Source organism: Gracilinanus agilis, chromosome 4, assembly GCF_016433145.1.
Source record: "Gracilinanus agilis isolate LMUSP501 chromosome 4, AgileGrace, whole genome shotgun sequence".
Classification (NCBI taxonomy): domain Eukaryota; kingdom Metazoa; phylum Chordata; class Mammalia; order Didelphimorphia; family Didelphidae; genus Gracilinanus; species Gracilinanus agilis.
In genome coordinates, this window is record NC_058133.1 from 406,954,535 (window position 1) to 406,974,866 (window position 20,332).

A 20,332-nucleotide genomic window follows, 5' to 3' on the forward strand; every position below is an offset into this window, starting at 1 on the left:
AAGACTTATATTGCTAAGCCTTGTCAGCTCCTTTTTTCAACTGGCATAGCCAACAAGAACTCAGAATGAATGTCATGCCAAGATGTGACATCAGTGTTGGATTGTAAAGGATGGCTATGCTGACTATTTTATTTTATTATTTTTTAAAATTTAAATACTTAATTTTTTTAGAAAAAATTTCCATGGTTATATGATTCATGTTTTTACTTTCCCCTTCACCACCACCCCCATATCCAAAGCACATTTCCACTGGTTTTAACATGTGTGATCAATCAAGACTTATTTACATATTATTGATAGTTGCATTGGTGTGGTCATTTCGGGTCTACATCCCCAACCATGTCTGCATCAACCCATGTGTTCAAGTGGTGGTTTTTCTTCTGTGTTTCCACTCCTGCAGTTCTTCCTCTGAATGTGGGTAGTGTTCTTTACCATAAGTCCCTCAGAATTGTCCTGGGTCATTGCTTTGCTGCCAGTACAGAAGTCCATTACATTCTATTTTACCACAGTGTATCAGTCTCTGTGTACAATGTTCTTCTGGCTCTGCTCCTTTCACTCTGCATCAATTCCTGGAGGTCTTTCCAGTTCACATGGAATTCCTCTAGTTTATTATTCCTTTGAGCAAAATAATATTCCATCACCAGCATATACCACAATTTGTTCAGCCATTCCCCAATTGAAGGGCATACCCTCATTTTTCAGTTTTTTTGCCACCACAAATAGCACCACTATCGATATTTTCATACAAGTCTGTCTATCTATGATCTCTTTGGGGTACAAACCCAGCAATGCTGTAGCTAGATTGAAGGGCAGGCAGACTTTTAGAGCTCTTTGGGCGTAGTTCCAAATTGCCATCCAGAATGGCTGGATCAGTTCACAACTCCACCAGCAATGCATTAATGTCCCAATTTTGCCACATCTCCTCCAACATTCATTACTCTCCCTTGCTATCATTTTAGCCAATCTGCTGGGTGTGAGGTGGGACCTCAGAGTTGTTCTGATTTGCATTTCTCTAATTATTAGAGATCTAGAACACTTTCTCATATGCTTATTGATAGTTTTGATTTCTTTATCTGAAAATTGCCTATTCATGTCCCTTGCCCATTTATCAATTGGGGAATGGCTTGATTTTTTATACAATTGATTTAACTCCTTGTATATTTGAGTAATTAGACCTCTGTCAGAGTTTTTTGTTATAAATATTTCTTCCCAGTTTGTTGTTTCCCTTCTGATTTTAGTTGCATTGTTTTTGTTGGTACAAAAACGTTTTAATTGAACATAATCAAAATTATTTATTTTATATTTTATAATTTTTTCGAACTCTTGCTTGGTTTTAAAATTTGCCCTTTCCCATAGACCTGACAGGTATACTATTCTATGTTTAGCTAATTTTCTTATAGTTTCTTTCTTTATATTCAAGTCATTCATCCATTCTGAATTTTTCTTGGAGTATGGTGTGAGATCTTGATCTAAACCTAATCCCTCCCATATTGTTTTCCAATTTTTCCAACATTTTTGTCAAATAGTGGATTTTTTGTCCCAGAAGTTGGGCTCTTTAGATTTATCATTCACTGTCTTGCTGACTTCACTTACCCCAAGTCTATTCCACTGATCCTCCCTTCTGTCTCTTAGCCAGTACCATATTGTTTTGATGACCACTGATTTATAGTATAGCTTAATATCTGGTACTGCTAGGCCACCTTCCTTCATGCTTTTTTTTCATTATTTCCCTTGATATTCTTGATCTTTTGTTCTTCCAAATGAACTTTGTTATAATTCTTTCTAATTCATTAAAAAAGTTTTTTGGTAGTTTGATAGGTATGGTACTAAATAAATGGATTAATTTCAGTAAAATGGTCATTTTTATTATGTTAGCTCATCCTACCCATGAGCAATCAATGTTTTTCCAATTGTTTAGATCTAGTTTTAATTGTTTGGAAAGTGTTTTGTAGTTGTGTTCATATAATTCCTGTATTTGTTTTGGTAGATAGATTCCCAAGTATTTTATATTGTCTAAAGTGATTTTAAATGGTGTTTCTCTTTCTACCTCTTACTGCTCTCATGTGTTGGAAACATATAGAAATGCTGATGATTTATGTGCATTTATTTTGTATCATGCACCTTTGCTAAAGTTGTTGATTATTTCTACTAGCTTTTTAGTTTATTCTCTAGGATTTTTTAAGTAGACTATCATATCGTCTGCAAAGAGTGATAGCTTAGTCTCCTCATTGCCTATTTTAATACCTTCAATTTTTTTTATTCTCTAATTGCTACTGCTAGTGTTTCTAGTACAATGTTAAATAATAGAGGTGATAGTGGGCATCCTTATTTCACTCCTGATCTTATTAGAAAGGATTCTAATTTATCCCCATTGCATATGATGCTTGTTGGTAGTTTTAGATATATACTGTTTATTATTTTTAGGAAAGGTCCTTCTATTCCTATACTTTCTAGTGTTTTCAATAGGAATGGATGTTGTATTTTGACAAAGGATTTTTCAGCATCTATTGAGATAATCATGGGATTTTTGTTTGTTAGATTGTCTATATCATCAATTATGTGAAAGATTTTCCTACTGTTGAACCATCCTTGCATTCCTGGAATAAATCCCACCTGATCATGGTGGATGATCCTCTTGATTACTTGCTGGAGTCTTTTTGCTTGTATTCTATTTAAGATTTTTGCATCTATATTCATTAAAGAGATTGGTCTGTAGTTTTCTTTCTCTGTTTTTGATCTACCTGGCTTTGGGATCAGTACCATATTTGTATCATAACAGGAGTTTGGTAGAACTCCTTCTTTGCTCATTATGTCAAATAGTTTATATAGTATTAGAATTAGTTGTTCTTGGAAGGTTTGATAGAATTCACTTGTGAATTCATCTGGTCCTGGGGATTATTTTCTTAGGGAGTTCTTTGATGGCCTGTTCAAGTTCTTTTTCTGATATGGGATTATTTAAGTATTTTATTTCTTCTACTGTTAATCTAGGCAATTTATATTTTTGTAAATATTAATCCACATCACATAGATTGCTATATTTATTGCCATATAATTGGGAAAATGGTTTTTAATGATTGCCTTGATTTCCTCTTCATTAGAGGTGAGGTCTCCCTTTTCATCTTTGGTACTGATGATTTGGTTTTCTTCTTTCCTTTTTTAAATTTGATTGACCAATACTTTGTTAATTTTGTTTGTTTTTTCAAAGTACTAGCTTCTAGTCTTATTTATTAATTCAATAGTTCTTTTCTCTCAATTTTATTGATTTCTCCTTTAATTTTTATAATCTCTAATTTGGTCTTTAGCTGGGGATTTTTAATTTGTTCCCTTTCTAGTTTTTTAATTAGTATGCCCAGTTCATTGATCTTTGCCCTCTCTAATTTGTTAATACATGCACTCAAGAATATATATTTCCCCCTGAGTACTGCCTTAGCTGCATCCCACAGATTTTGGTACGATGTCTCATCATTGTCATTCTCTTCAATGAAATTATTAATTGTGTCTATGATTTCTTCTTTAACTAACTGGTTTTGGAGAATCATATTATTTAATTTCCAATTAGTTTTTGATTTACCTCTCCATGTGCCCTTACTAATTATTAATTTTATTGTATTATGATCTAAGAATTACATTTATTATTTCTGCTCTTTTGCATTGGTTTGCAATGTTTCTATGCTTTATTATATGATCAATTTTTGTGAATGTACCATGTGCAGCTGATAAAAGGTGAATTCCTTTTTGTCCCTATTTATTTTTCTCCACATATCTATAAAATCTAATTTTTCTAAGATTTCATTCACCCCTCTTATCTCTTTCTTATTTATTTTTTGGTTTGATTTATCCATATCTTAAAGAAGGATAGATCTCCTAGATAGATTGATCTCCTACTAGTATGGTTTTACTATCTATTTCCTTCTTGAGCTCTGCCAGTTTCTCCTTTAGGAATCTGGATGATATGCTATTTGGTGCATACATGTTGAGTACTGTTGTTTCCTCATTGTCTATACTGCCTTTTATCAGGATGTAATTCCCTTCCCTGTCTCTTTTAATCATATCTATTTTTACTTTGGCTTTGTCAGAAATCATGATTGCCACTCCTTCCTTCTTTTTCTCATTCAAAGACCAAAAGATTTTGCTCCAACCCTTGACCTTAAACCTGTGTATGTTCACCTGCCTTATATGTGTTTCTTGTAGACAACATATGGTAGGCTTTTGGTTTCTAATCCACTCTACTATTTGCTTCCATTTTATGAGTGAGTTCATTCCATTCACATTCAGAATTATGATTATCAGTTGTGTATTCCCCAACATTTTGGCATCCTCTCCTAGTTCTACCCCTTCTTCTTATGCTATTTCCTTTTTAAACCAGTGGTTTGTTTTAGACTAGACCCCCTCTTGTCCCCTCCTGTGATTTACTTCCCTTACTACCCCCTCCCTTATTATTCTCCTCTTTTTATTTTTTAAGGCCTAATGAATTCCCTTCCCCCTTTCCTCCCTTCCCTTTTTTGACCTCATCTACTCCCCTATTCCCCTTGGTTAATCCCTTCTGACTTTCTCAATAGGGTTAGATAGAATTCTATATCCCAATGGATATAGCTACTCTTCCCTCTCAGGGTTAATTCCCTGTTTTTTATTTTAATGTTTAAACGTTGCCTCTTAATGCTCTCTTCCTCTCCTTCTTATAATAGTATTCATCACCTCCCTTTCCCATGCCCTCTTTGTGTGGTATAGAATATCCTGTTTTTCTTATTCATTCAAGTTCCTCTTGGTGCCATCTACTATTCACCCCCTTCTCTCCCCCCACCCCGTCTCATCTTAGACCATTTAGTTTTCCAACCATCCCTGTGAATAATTCTTCTAATTACTACAATAGTGAACACAGTTTTTGAAGATTGCACCTAACTTTTATCCATAGAGGAATACAAATAATTTAATCTTATTAAAGCCCTTAAAGAGGCAAATTTAAACATAAGAGTTTTCAGTCTTTCCCTTCTGTTTCTTATTTACCTTTTCATGTTTCTCTTGGTTTTTGTGGTTGGATGTCAAACTTTCCATTTAGTCCTGGTCTTTTCTTTGCAAGCACTTGGAAATCGTCTATCTTGTTGAATGCCCATACTTTCCCCTGGAAGTATATAGTCAGTTTTGATGGGTAGATGATCCTTGGTTGTAGACCCAGTTCTCTTGCCTTTCTGAATATCATATTCCAAGGCTTGAGGTCTCTTAGTGTGGAGGCTGCCAGATCCTGTGTGATCCTGATTGGTGTTCCTTGATATCTGAATTGTCTATTTCTGGCTTCTTGTAAAATTTTTTCTTTTACTTGGAAGCTCTTGAATTTGGCTACTATATTCCTTGGGGTTGTCTTTTCAGGGTTTAGTGTAGAGGGTGATCTATGGATCCTTTCAATGTCTATATTGCCCTCTTGTTGTAGAACTTCAGGGCAGTTTTGCTGAATAATTTCTTTTATTATAGAGTCCAAATTTCTATTAATTTCTGCTTTTTCAGGAAGACCAATGATTCTCAGATTGTCTCTTCTAGACCTGTTTTCTTGTTCTGTCAATTTCTCATTGAGATATTTCATGTTTCCTTCTATTTTATCAAATTTTTGACTTTGCTTTATTTGTTCTTGCTGTCTTGAGACATCATTGGCTTCTACTTGCCCAATTCTGGTCTTTAGAGACTGGTTTTCTGCTATAACCTTTTGATTTTCCTTTTCGATTTGGTGTATCCTGTTTTTCTAGCTGTTTGATTTTGGCCTCCAATTTGCTTATCAATTCTTTTGATTTGGGGGCATCTTTTTCCAATTGGGAGTTTCTGTCTTTTAACCTGTTAATTTCCTTTTGAGCTATTTCCCACTTCTCTTGCCAAATCTCTTCCATATTTCTCATGAACTCAGATTTGAACTCTTCAAGACGTTGTGACCAATTTTCATTTTTTTGGGGAAGGTTTGGATATGATTACTTGTCTGTTCTCCTCTGGTGTTTGCTCTGTTGTCTGGATTTTTTCAGTGTAAAAGTTGTAGAGTGTTAAAGATTTCATCTTGATCTTTCTGTTTTGGTGTTCTTGTGACTGGCTTGCCATTGTTAGCCGGGAACCCTCTCAGCTTTATCCTCACCCCCAGGGTATGTCTACACTCTTTAAACTCCTGAGGTCTCAGGTCTAGTTGTTCTCAGGGTCAAGCCTTCTAATGGTTCTCTTGCTTGTTCCTCTACCTGAAGCTCCTTTAACAATCTCAGGGTGCTGCTTGCACAGTCATGCATCCCTCTGCACTGGGTCCTTATCTAAGGTTCTCAACTAGACTCAGGGTCCATGTCTGAGCCTGAGTCTGTGCCTGTGTCCACACCTGAGCTCAAGGTCTGCGTTCAAAGTCTGGTTATTTAGCCTCTTGGGGTTTTAAGTCTTGCTCCTCACAGGAGCCAGCACTGGTGAGCTGCCAAGAACTTGATCTAACTCTTGTGCACTGGCTTTGGCTCTGTAGGTAGTATAGCGGGAGGGGGTTGCTCAGCTCACTTTTTAGTGAGAGCTATTTCACCCTTTTATAGTAATGAAATGCCCCAATCCCATGTACCTTCAATGCAATGCCCTGTTGTGGGGTCTCTTCATTCTTATGGATTTGTTTTTATGTCCTCTTGAGGAGTCCTGTATGTGTGGATTAGGAGAGGTTAAGCAGCTGCTTTTTACTCTGCTGCCATATTAACCCAGAAGCCCCTACCTATAATGACTATTTTAAAGGCAAACTGGTAATTCAATTCAATTTAACTATTATTTCTTGAGTATCTCTTAGGAGTCAGGCAACAATACTGGCATTTTAAAGAATATAGAGAAAAGGAAGACATTATCCCTGATTTTTAATAAATTTGATTTAGTTAGAAATAATTAATTGATAACAATAATTATTAAGCTGAAACAGTTTATTGATATGAGTTTGCAGTAAGAAATGGTGCCAGATGTTACTAGGCTTCATACCTGAGTTGAATCAACTCTAATATTTAGGATTAATAGTAAGCTAATTGTTTAAATATATATAATGTATAGATATATTCAATTAAGAAGAAAATCATATTAATAATTTAGATATCAGAGTGGCTACATGTCAAATTCCCCTGTTGTCAAAAAACTGTAATTCACTATAAATTTGTGGTATCAACTTCTCCCTTATGAAATGCCCTTTGTTGCCTTGTTTCTTTACAAACGAAACACAGATTGGCCAAGTGAATGGAGATTTCCTGCTCCACTGAGACTTTAGATCTTCTTTTCCAGGGGGATGTAAAAATTCCCTCAAAACAAGACAACTACAGGATGGACATATGTTCCAATCTAATCCAATTTAATGACAATAGTAGCAGTCTCACCTTAGACACCCTAACACCCATTCCTCTGTTTGTTTCTATAGTTTTGATATAAATCTCTACCTTTTTTCCTCTTTTTTCCCCATGAAAATCATGCTGATGCTAATGTTCAGGGTTTTCGACCAAATTGGGTGTGTCTGCAGACTCAATGACTTGTATGATTTGCAAACCTCATATTGAAGTCAATGTACTTGGAAGATTTCCCCCAGACTTTTTCCTCTACACTTTGAGGGCTTACTATGGCAAATACTCTTACGGAGGCACAAATAAAGTGGCAAGGATCTTCAGAGAAAGAGGAGATCATATCTGGTTGTGAGAGATTAGAAAAGGCTTCCTGGAGAAAGAAACATTGGTCCAGGCATTGAAGAATGGGTAAGATTTCAACAGATGAATATGCTGGAGAAGAACATTTACAATGGAAGGAACAACATAAGCAAAGACATGGGGACAGAAAATTAAGGGTGTATATTTGGGAATTGGAGAATAGTCTGATTTAGTTAGGATAGGGAAAAAAGAGGAATAGTAGAAGATGTAATTGGAAAGAGATTTTAAATGGCAGACTGAGGCATTTGAATTTTATTTTATTTTGTAGGAAATTGGAAATTGTCAAAAATGGCAGGATGATGTAGTTAAATGACAAATGTTATGCTAATGGGGTAAAAATTAGGGGTTGGAGTAGAGACAGTAGAGATTAGGACAGTTAAGAAATTCTTGTCCATGAGATAGGTAACATGTCTGCACTAGTTTGATGGAAGCAGGAATGGAGGAATGGAATGGAGATGATTGATGAGTTGGTTGAACGAGGAAGATGAAGATGATGAAAATAACAATAATAACTAGCATTCATATAGTGTTTTAAGGTTTTCAAGGCACTATAAAATTATTTTATTTGATTCTCAAAATAACTTTGGGAGATAGGAGTTATTATTATCCACATCTAACAGATAAGGAAATTAAGAGTGACTAAAGTTTAAATGATTTGCCCAAAGTCACATAGCTGGGCAACATCTGAAGCAGGATTTAATCAGGTCTTCTTGATTCCAGGTCCAGCACTCTATCCATTGCACTGCTAAGCTGCCTGCCTTAAAATATCAGACACATTACTGACAAAATCTTTAAGGCTTGGAAACCTGATTGAGTGTATTGAATTTAGATGACTATAGGACTATGAAGCAAAAAGGGATTTCAGAAGTTTATTATTAATTCCAATCAGGATAAGTATAGAAATACAATAAATTTAAGGATTTCAATAGAAAGTCTAAACATAAGACAAAGAATTGCCTAAATGCAAGTAAAGCAGAAAAAGGTCTAGGATTCATTAGGGAATACAAAGGTGATCATTAGTCAACAATGAAACTCTGTAATAAAAAAAAAAAGTAAAACATTTAGGACTTTGGAAAATAGGAATATAGACTAAAGGAATCATCAGGTAGTCTTCCCATTATATTCAGCACTAGTCAGATCTTTATAGGTCCTGAGTCAAATTTAACATCTTTAAGATCTTTATAAACCCTGGGTCAAATTTAACATCTAAAATCATGTGGAGAACTTGGAGGGAGTTCAAAACAAAATGATCAGGATTATTTAACTCAAAAATTTTCATTTAGAAACAGTTGTCTCCCCTCTCTCTTACTGATAGGCTCTAATTCTCTGAGGTGAAACATAATTGGGGAAAGTGAGGGAGCAGTGTAGAAGTGCTGATTAGAATTCTTCCCAGGTTCCACCACCATGCACTCAGCCTCCCTGAAGTCCTGGGCAGCATTAGGTTTTATACTAATTTAATATATGAATGACATTATGTTCAAGTGGTCATTATCCCTATGTACTACGACAGAAAGCAGTTGGTTCACATCTAAGTTGCCAGAACTAATTCTGCATAACAGAGAACAAGAGGTAGAGGGAGTAAGAGAAAGAGAGAAAGACAGACAGATAGATAGACAGGTTGCGGGAGCAACAGACACAGAGACAAAGAAGCAGAGTTGGGGTTCTTCTCTAAAAAATTGCAAACACATTGAAAATCTCTCACAGCTTTGAAATGGTAGATTGAATGAAGAAAAAGAGAATGAAACAATATTTTAGGACATGACCAATATGGGAATTTGTTCTGCTTGACTGCATATTTTTATAAAGGTTTTTCTTTTATTTCAATAGAGTGCAGCAAGAAGGTAAGAGGGAAAATGGAAAGGAAAGTTAGGAGGGAGACTAAAAAAATAAAAAAATACTATGGGCCAAGATGGTGGAGAAGGTACATGGATCCATCTGATCTCTATCAAATTACCCTCCCAAAAACTATTATATAAAGCCTCAGAATGAGTTTTGGTGCAACATAACCACAAAAAGATGGGAGAAATAATTTTTTTAGCTTAAAACAACTTGGAAGGTTGGTACAAGGGATCAGTGCACCAGGGTAGAAGTGGAGCACAAAGTACCACTCCAGGGCAGGTCCCATTTTGGCAACAGGCCCTAGGTGGAGCTGAAGTAGCAGCAAAGGCTTCCAGAGCTCTCAGTCATACATAATGAGTGGGTCGAGTGTATGTGTCAGATAATTGTTCAGAAGGAGATTGGAGGGGTCCCTTTGCTAGCTCTGGGTGCAAGACACTTATTGCATTACCCATACACAGATGTAGGTAGCAAGCTTGGAGTGAGGTTTCAGGGTGAAGAGGAACACTAGCACATAGTGGTGCTTATGGACACTTGGGAACAAGGGACCACAATTCAAGGGGTAAAAGAATGATTATGGTTATTCACAGACAAGAGCACATGTCTGGAGAGTTTTAAATACAACTATCCTTACATTATACTACCTTGAAAAAACTATAAGCAGATAGAATCCCCAGAACCAGTGCAGCTGCACCTAAAGCTTGAAATAATGCTCTTTTCACTGTGGGAACATAGCTCAACTTTAACAACTTTTAAATTAAAAGAAAAGAAAAATCTGAAAAATGAGCAAACAACAACAAAAAATAAATAAATTCAACCCAGAGTGTTATTTTGGTGACAGGGAAGACCAAAGCACAAACTCAGAAGAAGACAACAAAACAGCATGCAAAATCTCCAAGAAAAATGTTAATTGTTCTTCATCCCCCAAAAGAATAAATGGACAAGCTCAAAAAGGGATTTTAAAAATCAGATAAGAGAGGTAGAAGAAAAACTGGGAAAACAAATGAGAGTGAGTCAGGAAAATCATGAAAAATAGTCAACAGCTTGGTAAAAGAGACAACAAAAATACTGAAGAAATCAATGCCTTAAAAAAAAAAACAGAACAAGACAATTGGCAAAAGAGGCACAAAAGTCCAATGAAGAGAAGATCTTATTTAAAAGCAGAATTGGCCAAATGGAAAAAATATACAAAACTAGGGCAAAGAGAAGAACTTCCTAAAAGACAGAATGGACTTTATGGGAAAAAAAGTATACAAGTTCTCTGAGGAAAATAACTCTCTACAAAGTTAAATTAGTCAAAGGGAAAAGGACATGAAAACTCACTCAAAAATCATGTCCTAAAAACTAGAATTAGGCAACTTGAAGCTAATGACTCCATAGGACAACAAGAAACAGTCAATCAATGTCAAAGAATGAAAAAAAATAGAGGAAAATCTGAAATAGCTCATTGGAAAAATGACTGACCCAGAAAATAAATCCAGGAGAGATAATGTTAAGAATTATTGGATTCCCTGAAAGACCCGATCAAAAAAAGAGCTTAGATATTTTTCAAGAAATTAGCAAGGAAAACTGCCCTGATATTCTAGAACCAGAGAGCAAAAGAGAAGTGGAAATAATCCATTCATCATCTCTTGAAAGAGATCCCAAAATTATAACTTGGGCATATTATAGCTGAATTTCACAACTCCAGGTCAAGATGACAATATTGCAAGCAGCCAAAAAGAAAAAAAAATCAGACCTTGTGCAACCACAGTCAGGACAGCACAGGACTTAGCAGCTTCTACATTAAGGATCAGAGGACCTGGAATATAACATTCCAGAGGGCAAAGGAGCTAGTACTTCAAACAAGAATCACTTACCCAGCAAAACAACATAATCTTTCCAGGGAAAAATGGATGTTCATTGAAAGCTTTCAAGCTTCCTGATGAAAAGACCAGAGTTGAATGAAAAAAAATGGTTCTCAAATACAAAACTTAAGAGAAGTATAAAAAGGTAAACAGGAAAGAGAAATCTAGACATTCAATAAGAAATTGTGAACATCTCTACATGATGATTCTTATAACTCTAAAGAACTTCATTATTAGTATAATTAGAAGGGATATACAAAAACAAAGGGCTAGGAATGTAAGCTGAATATGACAGGATGATATTAAAAATAAATTAAGGCATGAGAAAGAGGCATGCATTGGGAAGAAGGGGAAGGGAAAAATAGAATGAGGTAAATTATCTAAAATAAAATAACTTTTACAGTGGAGGGGAAGATGGAGAGGTGGGGAGAGGAGAATATGAACCCTACTCTCATCATAATTGGCTTACTAAGGGAAGAATATACACAATCAATCGGATATTGAAATCTATCTTACCCTACAAGAAAGTAGGAGGGAAAGGAGATTAGAGAAGGGGTAGGACTGATAGAAAAGAGGGTAAATTAGGGGAAGTGGTAGTCACAAATAGGATGGAGAATAATATACAGCAATTACGGTGGTGGAAAAATTTTTTACAAGTCCCTCTAATAAACACTTCATTTCTCTTATACCTAGAGAAATGAGTTGAATATAAAAGAATACAAGTCATTCCCCAGTTGCTAAATTGTCAAAGGATATGAACAGGCAATTCTCAGATTAAGTAATTAAAGCTCTTTCTAGTCAGGCAAAAAATGCTCTAACTCATTAATTAGAGAAATGCAAATTAAAACAACTCTGAGATACTACTCCATACCTATTAGATTGACAATTATGACAGAAAGTGAAAATGACAAAACTTGGAGGAAATGTGGAAATTCATTCAACCTCTTTTTTTTCCCTCCTGAGGTCTAGTAACATATATTTCGAACATCTCCAAATAGACATTCTGGAGGCACCTTAAACTTCATTTTCTTTCCTTCCTTTCTTTTTAACTTCCCGATTTCTGGGACAAATATCACCATTCTTATAATTTAGGTAAATGGTTGCAACCTTAAGAGTCTTCCTTAACTTTTTCCCCTTTTCTCATGGTACCTACACATTTGACTAGTTGTTGTTTTTCAATTCTACCTTCACAATATCACAACTTTTCTCTTCTCTCCACTCATCTCTAGTTCAGGTCTTTATCACTTTTCACCTAGATGATTGCAATAGTCTCTTACGTGGTTTCACTGCATCCATTTCTCTCCCCTTTTCAATCTACCCTATATTCAACTGGCACATTGATGTGACACATCACTGCTCAACAATGTTCTAGTGCTTCTGTCCTGCCTATAGGGTAAAGCATAAAGTCCTTTGTTTGGCTTCTGAAGCCCTTCATAGTCTAGTTCTAGCCTACATTTTTAGACCTCTTACATTCTACTTTTCTTCAAACTATGCACCTTATGTTCTGGTCAGATTGGCCTAATTTGCTCTTCTTTGCCCAGTGTATTTCATCTCCTCCTTCACTGTCTTTATATAATAGTTTGTTACTCATGCCTAGAATGCCCTTCATCCTGATCTCATGGAATTTCTGACTTCCTTCAAGCTTCAGCTCAAGTGCCACTTCCTACAGGAAGCTTATTCTGAAACCTTCCTGTCCCCTATATCTAGTACTTTCTTCCTTCCAAAATTATGCACTACATCTCTGTGGTATATAGATATTGCATTTGATTGCTTTGCATACATGTTCCTCCTTCCTCCAAAAAATGTGAATTCGAGGAGAGGGATTGGTTCATTTTTTTGTTTCTCAGAGAGTGGGTACTTAATAATTGTGTGTTGAATGAATGAAAGGGTGCTTTTTATGTCTTTTAGCCCAAGAGAAAAGAAGACTGAAGTATGACTTTTTTTTTTAAACCCTTGTACTTCGGTGTATTGTCTCATAGGTGGAAGATTGGTAAGGGTGGGCAATGGGGGTCAAGTGACTTGCCCAGGGTCACACAGCTGGGAAGTGGCTGAGGCCAGGTTTGAACCTAGGACCTCCTGTCTCTAGGCCTGACTCTCACTCCACTGAGCTACCCAGCTGCCCCTGAAGTATGACTTTTGAAGCATAAGAGTTGCTGTAATTGGGGTCATGGCCAGTTTCTTCTTTTAAGGAAATAAAAAGAAGTGAAAATGGGCTTAGGTTTCATTCTAAAGGGATTTAGATAAACTTGAGGATTTCTGAGCAACAATGTTTAAATATTGTCTCCAGAGGAGATTATGGAATCTCTTTTTTTGGAACTTCTTTTAAAATGTGGATTAATTCTTGCCTCTCAGAGACTTGTATGGAAGGAGGGAGTTTAATGGACACAATTTCTTCCAGTTATTGGCTGGTAACATCAGCTGAGTAATAGGAAAGAATTATGAGGAAGTTAGAAACTACTTCTAGATACTTAGAATAGAAAAGGAGGCCTGGATGAGGCAGGAAAATACGAAAAGTTAGAAGGGTAAAACCTAGATAAATCAGACAAAATGGGAAACAAAGGGAATTTCAAAAAGTTTTTTAAAAATACAAATTCCAAATATTCTTTTCTATATAGAATGACTCTTTGGGAAGAAATATTGGGAGACATACAAAGGTTAATTTAGGATATGTAAAAATTAAAGATGCTAATACAATTTTAATTATAAAAGAAGGAATTTTTCCTTCTTTAAACCAAAATGAAAACATTAGAATTTCATATATTTTGAATTTCTTTTTTATTTCTTTTTTTATTATTTTTATTTTTTTTTAAACCCTTAACTTCTGTGTATTGATTCCTAGGTGTAAGAGTGGTAAGGGTGGGCAATGGGTATCAAGTGACTTGCCCAGGGTCACACAGCTAGGAAGTGTCTGAGGCCGGATTTGAACCTAGGACCTTCCATCTCTCAATCCACTGAGCTACTTAGCTGCCCCTACATTTTGAATTTTTTGAGTCATACCTTCTGGAATTTGATCAGTATACTTACAAAGGGCTGAAATTCAAAAAAATAATTTTTCTCTTATTTTAATTCAGCATGAATAATCAAATCATGAAGGCAAGCCATCTAAGAAAAAAAAATCATACCTAGTAAGCCAATGGAATTCTGATGTCAGAACCTTGGGAAGGGCTTCTTTATTCAGGTAAAGCATACCTACATATGGACTGGCAATACCTATCATGACGCTAATGTCTCCTCTGCCCTACAACAGACCACAATGAAAATGTTTGCTTTTTGATTCTAGCTATCGAAATTTCTCCAGGTATTTTACACACGTAGCCCATTTTAGATATTTTTAATAAAATGATCTTCCCTCTTCCCACCTCTGAAAAAAACCCAACAACCTAGAAACAAAGGGAAACATTTAAATATAGAAAACCCAGCAGGTGTATGGAGGAGGCATGATTTTCACAAAGAAATAAGTATTTGTAATCTAGAAAGGAGAAAGATGTTCCTTAGTTCAGATTCTGTAATTGTTCTTTCCTATTGAAAAGCATATAACAAGGATGGGATCCTTGGCTCCATGGGCAATAATCATAAGTAGGTCACTTACAGTATCTATATATCTTGATAATAACCTGAAATTTAAGAACAACATAGTGATCTTACAGAAAATTCTGTAGGACATTTTTCAAATAACCTGGTTAAGAAGTATCTAAACTGAAAGTGAAGATCAAGTAACTCCAGTATCTAGCACATTGTTAGAAAATTATCCTACTTAGAGATATTTTACCAACTGAGCAATTAACAGATTAGAGTTGTCACCATTGAATCCCAACAATTTAATGGAGTCTAATGTCACATAGAACAAAAAACCATTAGCACATGTGGTTGTGTAAATAACCTCTGCACCCCCATATTGGCAACAATGGTAGATTCATTATGCTGGGGCAAAATGTTGAATAGCAGCATCTTTCCCAACTCAGCTCAGGAGGAAGCCTCTTTGCTGAGAGCTTTTGTACATAAATTATTTTCCTTATTAATTTTACCCCTTTCTTTTGTTGTTTAAGCTGAAGGCCAACTGGGCACAGTAACAGAACTAAACATTTACTTTTGGGAAAAAAGAACATGAAGAGCTAATTATGAGAATTAATCATTATAGCAAGTGGACAAATGAGAGAAAAGAGAAATTGTTCCTAAATCATATGTTCTGTTGGGATATATCCTTTATTTTCTTACAACAAATAATGTGTAGAGGAGGACAGCTAGGATTGAAGTGAACAGAACCAGAAGAACAATTTATATTGTAGCAACAACACTCTAAAAATAAACAACTGTGAAAGATCTGAGAACTCTAATCAATGCATTGATCAGCCATTTCTCCAGAGGATTAATGGAAGAAAACTACCCTTCTTTTGGAAGAGAGGTGATTGACTAAAGATGAAGAATGAAATACATTTTGGAAATAGTCAAAGTAGGAATTTGTTTTGCTGGACTACGCATATTTGTTACAAGGGTTTTGTTTTAAATTTTCATTGTTGGGAAGAAAAAATAAATACTGGTTAGTTGCCAAAGAAATAAATGATTTATAAAAATATTGGTTAAAAGAATTGAATATCCCAGAGAGTGAAGCCATAAGGGAGACAAGTTAGCTGTATTCAAGTATTTGAAGGATTATCACATAAAGGAGGGATCAGACTTACTTTTCTTGCTTTCAGAGGTCAAAACCAGAAGCAATGGTCAGAAGTTGCAAAGAAGCAAATTTAAGGCTTACATAACGAAAACCATCATATTTGTTAAAATTATCTAAGAATCAAATGAGATACTTTTAATGCATTTATCAGTCTGATAAAGCATATGGACTCCTTAGAATGCTTCAAGTGCATGAAATAATATGCACTTATAATAATAATGTGGTTATGAAGGAAACAACTTATAAAGAAATAAAATTATCAAAATATTTTGTAAAACTGCAACAAATTCATGGGCCTTAGGTTAAGAACTCTGATCTCCAAGGTCTCTTCTCATTCTGAGAATCTGTGATTCTGTAATGTATTATAATCATCATATTGAAATTTTTTACTTTGATTTTTTCTTCTAAAAGTTTCTATTACTGCTATTATATATAAAATCTTAAAACCTACTAAATTTTCTTGGAAAAGTGGCCAGCAGACTCAGAATCTTCAAGGTCATCTAAGCCAATTCATTACCCAATAACAACAGTTCTTTCCATAGAATCCTCAACATATGGCCAATCCAATTTCAGTTTTAATACTTTCAAGTGACATATTAGAACATATTTCATCATGAGATAGCCTAGTCCATCCTAGTCATTAGGAAATTCTTTCTTTTCTTAGCAAAAATCTTCTTTATAATTTGCACCAAGTGAACTAAGTTTACTTTTGGAACAACACAGAACAAATTCAGAACAAAGTAGACATGACTCTTCAGAAGATTAATGGAACTATGCCTACTGTCTCAGGGGAAAAATGGTAAACCTGAACATAGAATTATTGTAGTGAAAACCTCCTAGTGGTTTAGTGTCAGTAAACAATAGAATCTGAGAATTTCTATCAGTTGAGAATTCAGACTCTGACAACATAGCTGGCTAACATTCAAAGCAGTGCTGGCATACCACACACTTTCCCTATGCCGTATATCTTTTTTTTTTTTTTTAAATCTACTTTCTGATCGAGCCCAAGACAAGTAGCCTTCACAATTAACTCAGTTCAAATGAATCACGCTTATTGTAACAGTGACCTTTCATTTCACACAATCAGCTGTCACATTCATCATATCTGCCTTTGCGCTTCATAGCCTTCTTACTCTGATTTATTTCTTCTAATGACTCAATGCCCAATTTCTGATTTCTGGATCACTTAACTATTAAACTGTTCTACAAATATGTATTGACAGAAATAATTACCATCACATAATTTTTCTTTCAAATCATAAAATGTGCCAGTGCAAGACTATAAAAAGGCAAATGAATATTTATAAAGAACAACCTAATGGAGACAGTCCCTACCCAGTCAGTTTACTATCTATAGTCCTGGTTACCAAGAATATTTATATAAAATATATAAATATATTATTTAATATTCCTAACTTAAATTTCAATTTAATTATTTAATTGCAGGTTTAATTATTTAATATTTAATAATATTAAACAAATACAATTATATATGAATATATATTTATATAATATAAATAAAGATAATTATTTGATATTTAATGTTAAAAGTATATTACTTTGAACACCTTTGGACAAAGGAAGAATGACTTGAAACTGATGTGGAGAACATAGTTATTTGACAGTGGAAAAATATTTTAGTACTTAATAAAAAAAAATATCAACAGGATTTGAACTTGTTACCACAAATGCCCAGACTTGTGACTTTAGCCACCAGATGGAGCTCCTATTGTATTTTGAATTATCAACTTTGTGAGAGTTCAAGAAGAAATCACTGGGAAGGCTTAACGGATGTCACTTACTTCTCAACATCATTCATACAGGAGATTATGACACACAGACTCATTTCATTTCATGCTTGGTTTATTCCATGACACTTAAAAAAATTTTTGGTTACCATGTCACTACAAATCAATCTACTTTAAGTAAATGTTATATTATTTTTATTGGTCTATAACCAAATTTTGGTATCCAAGCCATGACTAGTTCAACACATCTCATATAGCTTCATCCATCTTTTCTCCTCTGACAAATTTCTTTCTCCTTTATTTTTTCTTCTTTGGACACCTGTTTTCAATATTTTTACTCTTGTCTCATCCCTCTAGAGATAGTTGTCTCCAAATCTGTTTTTTAAATTTCCTCCCAAATATCCTTAGGACTTCTATTTTCATCTGTCTATTACGCGTCTTATACATTTAAGGTCTCATCTCTTATTCATTTCTAGAATACCTACAGTGCAAATGTTACCTCTGATAGTCTGATTTGTGACTGGATTTTCGGTCTGTCTGTTGTGCATTTATTACCCTATTAATATGGGCCAGGCACTGTGCTAAGCACTACAGGGAAAGGCAAAAAAAAATCATCCCTGCCCTTGAAGAGCTCATAATCCAACACGGGAGATAATATGTTAATAACTATATGCACACAAGATATAAACAGAATAGAAGGAAAGAAATCTCAGAAAGGAGACACTGGAAAAGAGAGGAAAAGTTGGGGGACCAGGGAAAGGGAATTTGAGCTGAGTTGTCAAGGAAGCCAGAGAAGCTGAGTCAGAAGTGAGGGGGTTGGAGGATGCTACTATACTGCTTATAAACACTTATTGTTTATTTTTGATTAGGAAACTATGGGGAAAGTGGAATGGATGCTTTCAAAGAGCTGGCTGCCCAGGAAGGCCTATGCATTGCTCACTCAGACAAAATCTATAGTAATTCTGGAGAGAAAAGCTTCGATCGGCTTCTGCGCAAGCTCCGGGAGAGGCTACCCAAGGCCAGAGTGGTGGTCTGCTTCTGTGAAGGGATGACAGTCAGAGGGCTCCTGAGTGCTATGAAACGTCTGGGAGTTGTAGGAGAATTCTTACTCATCGGCAGGTAAGTCTTCTCCTTGTGAACTCATCCATGACTGCTATGCATGTACACCTGCAGGGTTTGATTTATAACTTCAGAAGAGATGGAGTAAACTCTGGCAAAAGTATGCATTGATAGTAGGGCTCTTCTCACCTCTTTTTACTTATGGTTTGCAATGAGTAATGAAATGGCTGAGAAATAGGAGCTTTGCTATTTCTAACAAAAGGGGTGGGAGATGGTCAGGGTTCTCTGTATTGTCTTGGGAAGATGACATTTTTGTTAATGCAATTGCTCCTGGGTCCATCTTGACCAAACATAGTAAGCTGGCATATATATGGGGGGAGGGTTAGGGGTAGAAGTGAAGGATGAGACAGAGGAGCCTGGGGAGATTTATATTTAAAGTACTGACATTTGAAAATGATGCTGTACAAAGAAGGGCAAAGCTGGACAAAAAAATGGAAAAAAGCAAAGTTTTTTGATGATAGTAAGTACCGTTTTCATGTCTCCTGAAGGAGGAAAAGATATGTATGTGGGAATCCCCATTTCCAAATGAGGTGAAATGAGTTCTATTAGAAATATCTGCTTTTCTTTATGCATCATGTGTATTTAAAGAGGATGAGCTCTACGATACTTCTCTGTTTTCATCTGGGTTTTGGATCACTAGTTATACTGATTCTTTCCCCCACATTCTTTAAATGAGGAATTGCTGCTCTTCTCTTATAAGAATAATGAGAGCCAAGTAACCAATGTTATGATAGGGGAGAGAGAGAGAGAGAGAGAGAGAGAGAGAGAGAGAGAGAGAGAGAGTCTATGAGATGAGACTCTCTTCCCATCCTTACAATCACTAGGAGGAATCATGGAGTTTGACTGAATTAAAATGTATTTTCTTCTTGTCAGATCACTATCACTAGATTTCCTGCCCTTTTTCATTTCTGATAGCTTTCTTTCCCTCTAGCCAATTTTACTAGAGACAAATCAGACCCCAGGCTACTGAATCTGATTCCTCTTGTCAGAATTTAAATGACTTCTCCCTCTTCTCTTATTGTTGAGTTTTATGTGGAGCAGCCAAGTTAAGGGCAGTGGGTGTAGAATAGGAGTGGAGGCTCAATGTCACTCTCCCCTTACCCAGCTACCAGGTTATACCCCTCAAAGACACCGAGTCCCCTACGGTAAAAAAGCAGATTTTACTATCACCTTGATGGACCACTCTCAGGGGAATGGGTACCAGAACTCCATGCCCTAATTAACAATAGAGATAGCAGATTTCAAATGACAAACTATGATTCACTGTGAATTTGGGAAGGACTAGAAATATTAGCAGAAAGTGTCATACTTTTACATAAGCAACCTCTTCAACAAGATGCCCAGGGGGTGTGCATCTAAATAAGAACCAAATAAGAGGGAAACTTATTTCTTTAATTGAATGGAAAGGAAGTAATCAGAGGTACCATAGGGCTGTGCTCAATGAAA

At 35.5% G+C, this 20,332-nt stretch overlaps 1 protein-coding gene across 1 annotated transcript in view; it reads left to right on the top strand.

Annotated features, from left to right (window-relative positions):
* GRM1 (glutamate metabotropic receptor 1) overlaps positions 1 to 20,332 on the top strand; it is a 418,809-nt gene that overhangs the window by 89,560 nt on the left and 308,917 nt on the right. The window contains exon 2 of the mRNA XM_044675454.1: positions 18,637 to 18,886. Within this exon, the coding sequence (XP_044531389.1) occupies positions 18,637 to 18,886 (250 nt within the window). The remainder of the gene's footprint in view (positions 1 to 18,636; positions 18,887 to 20,332) is intronic.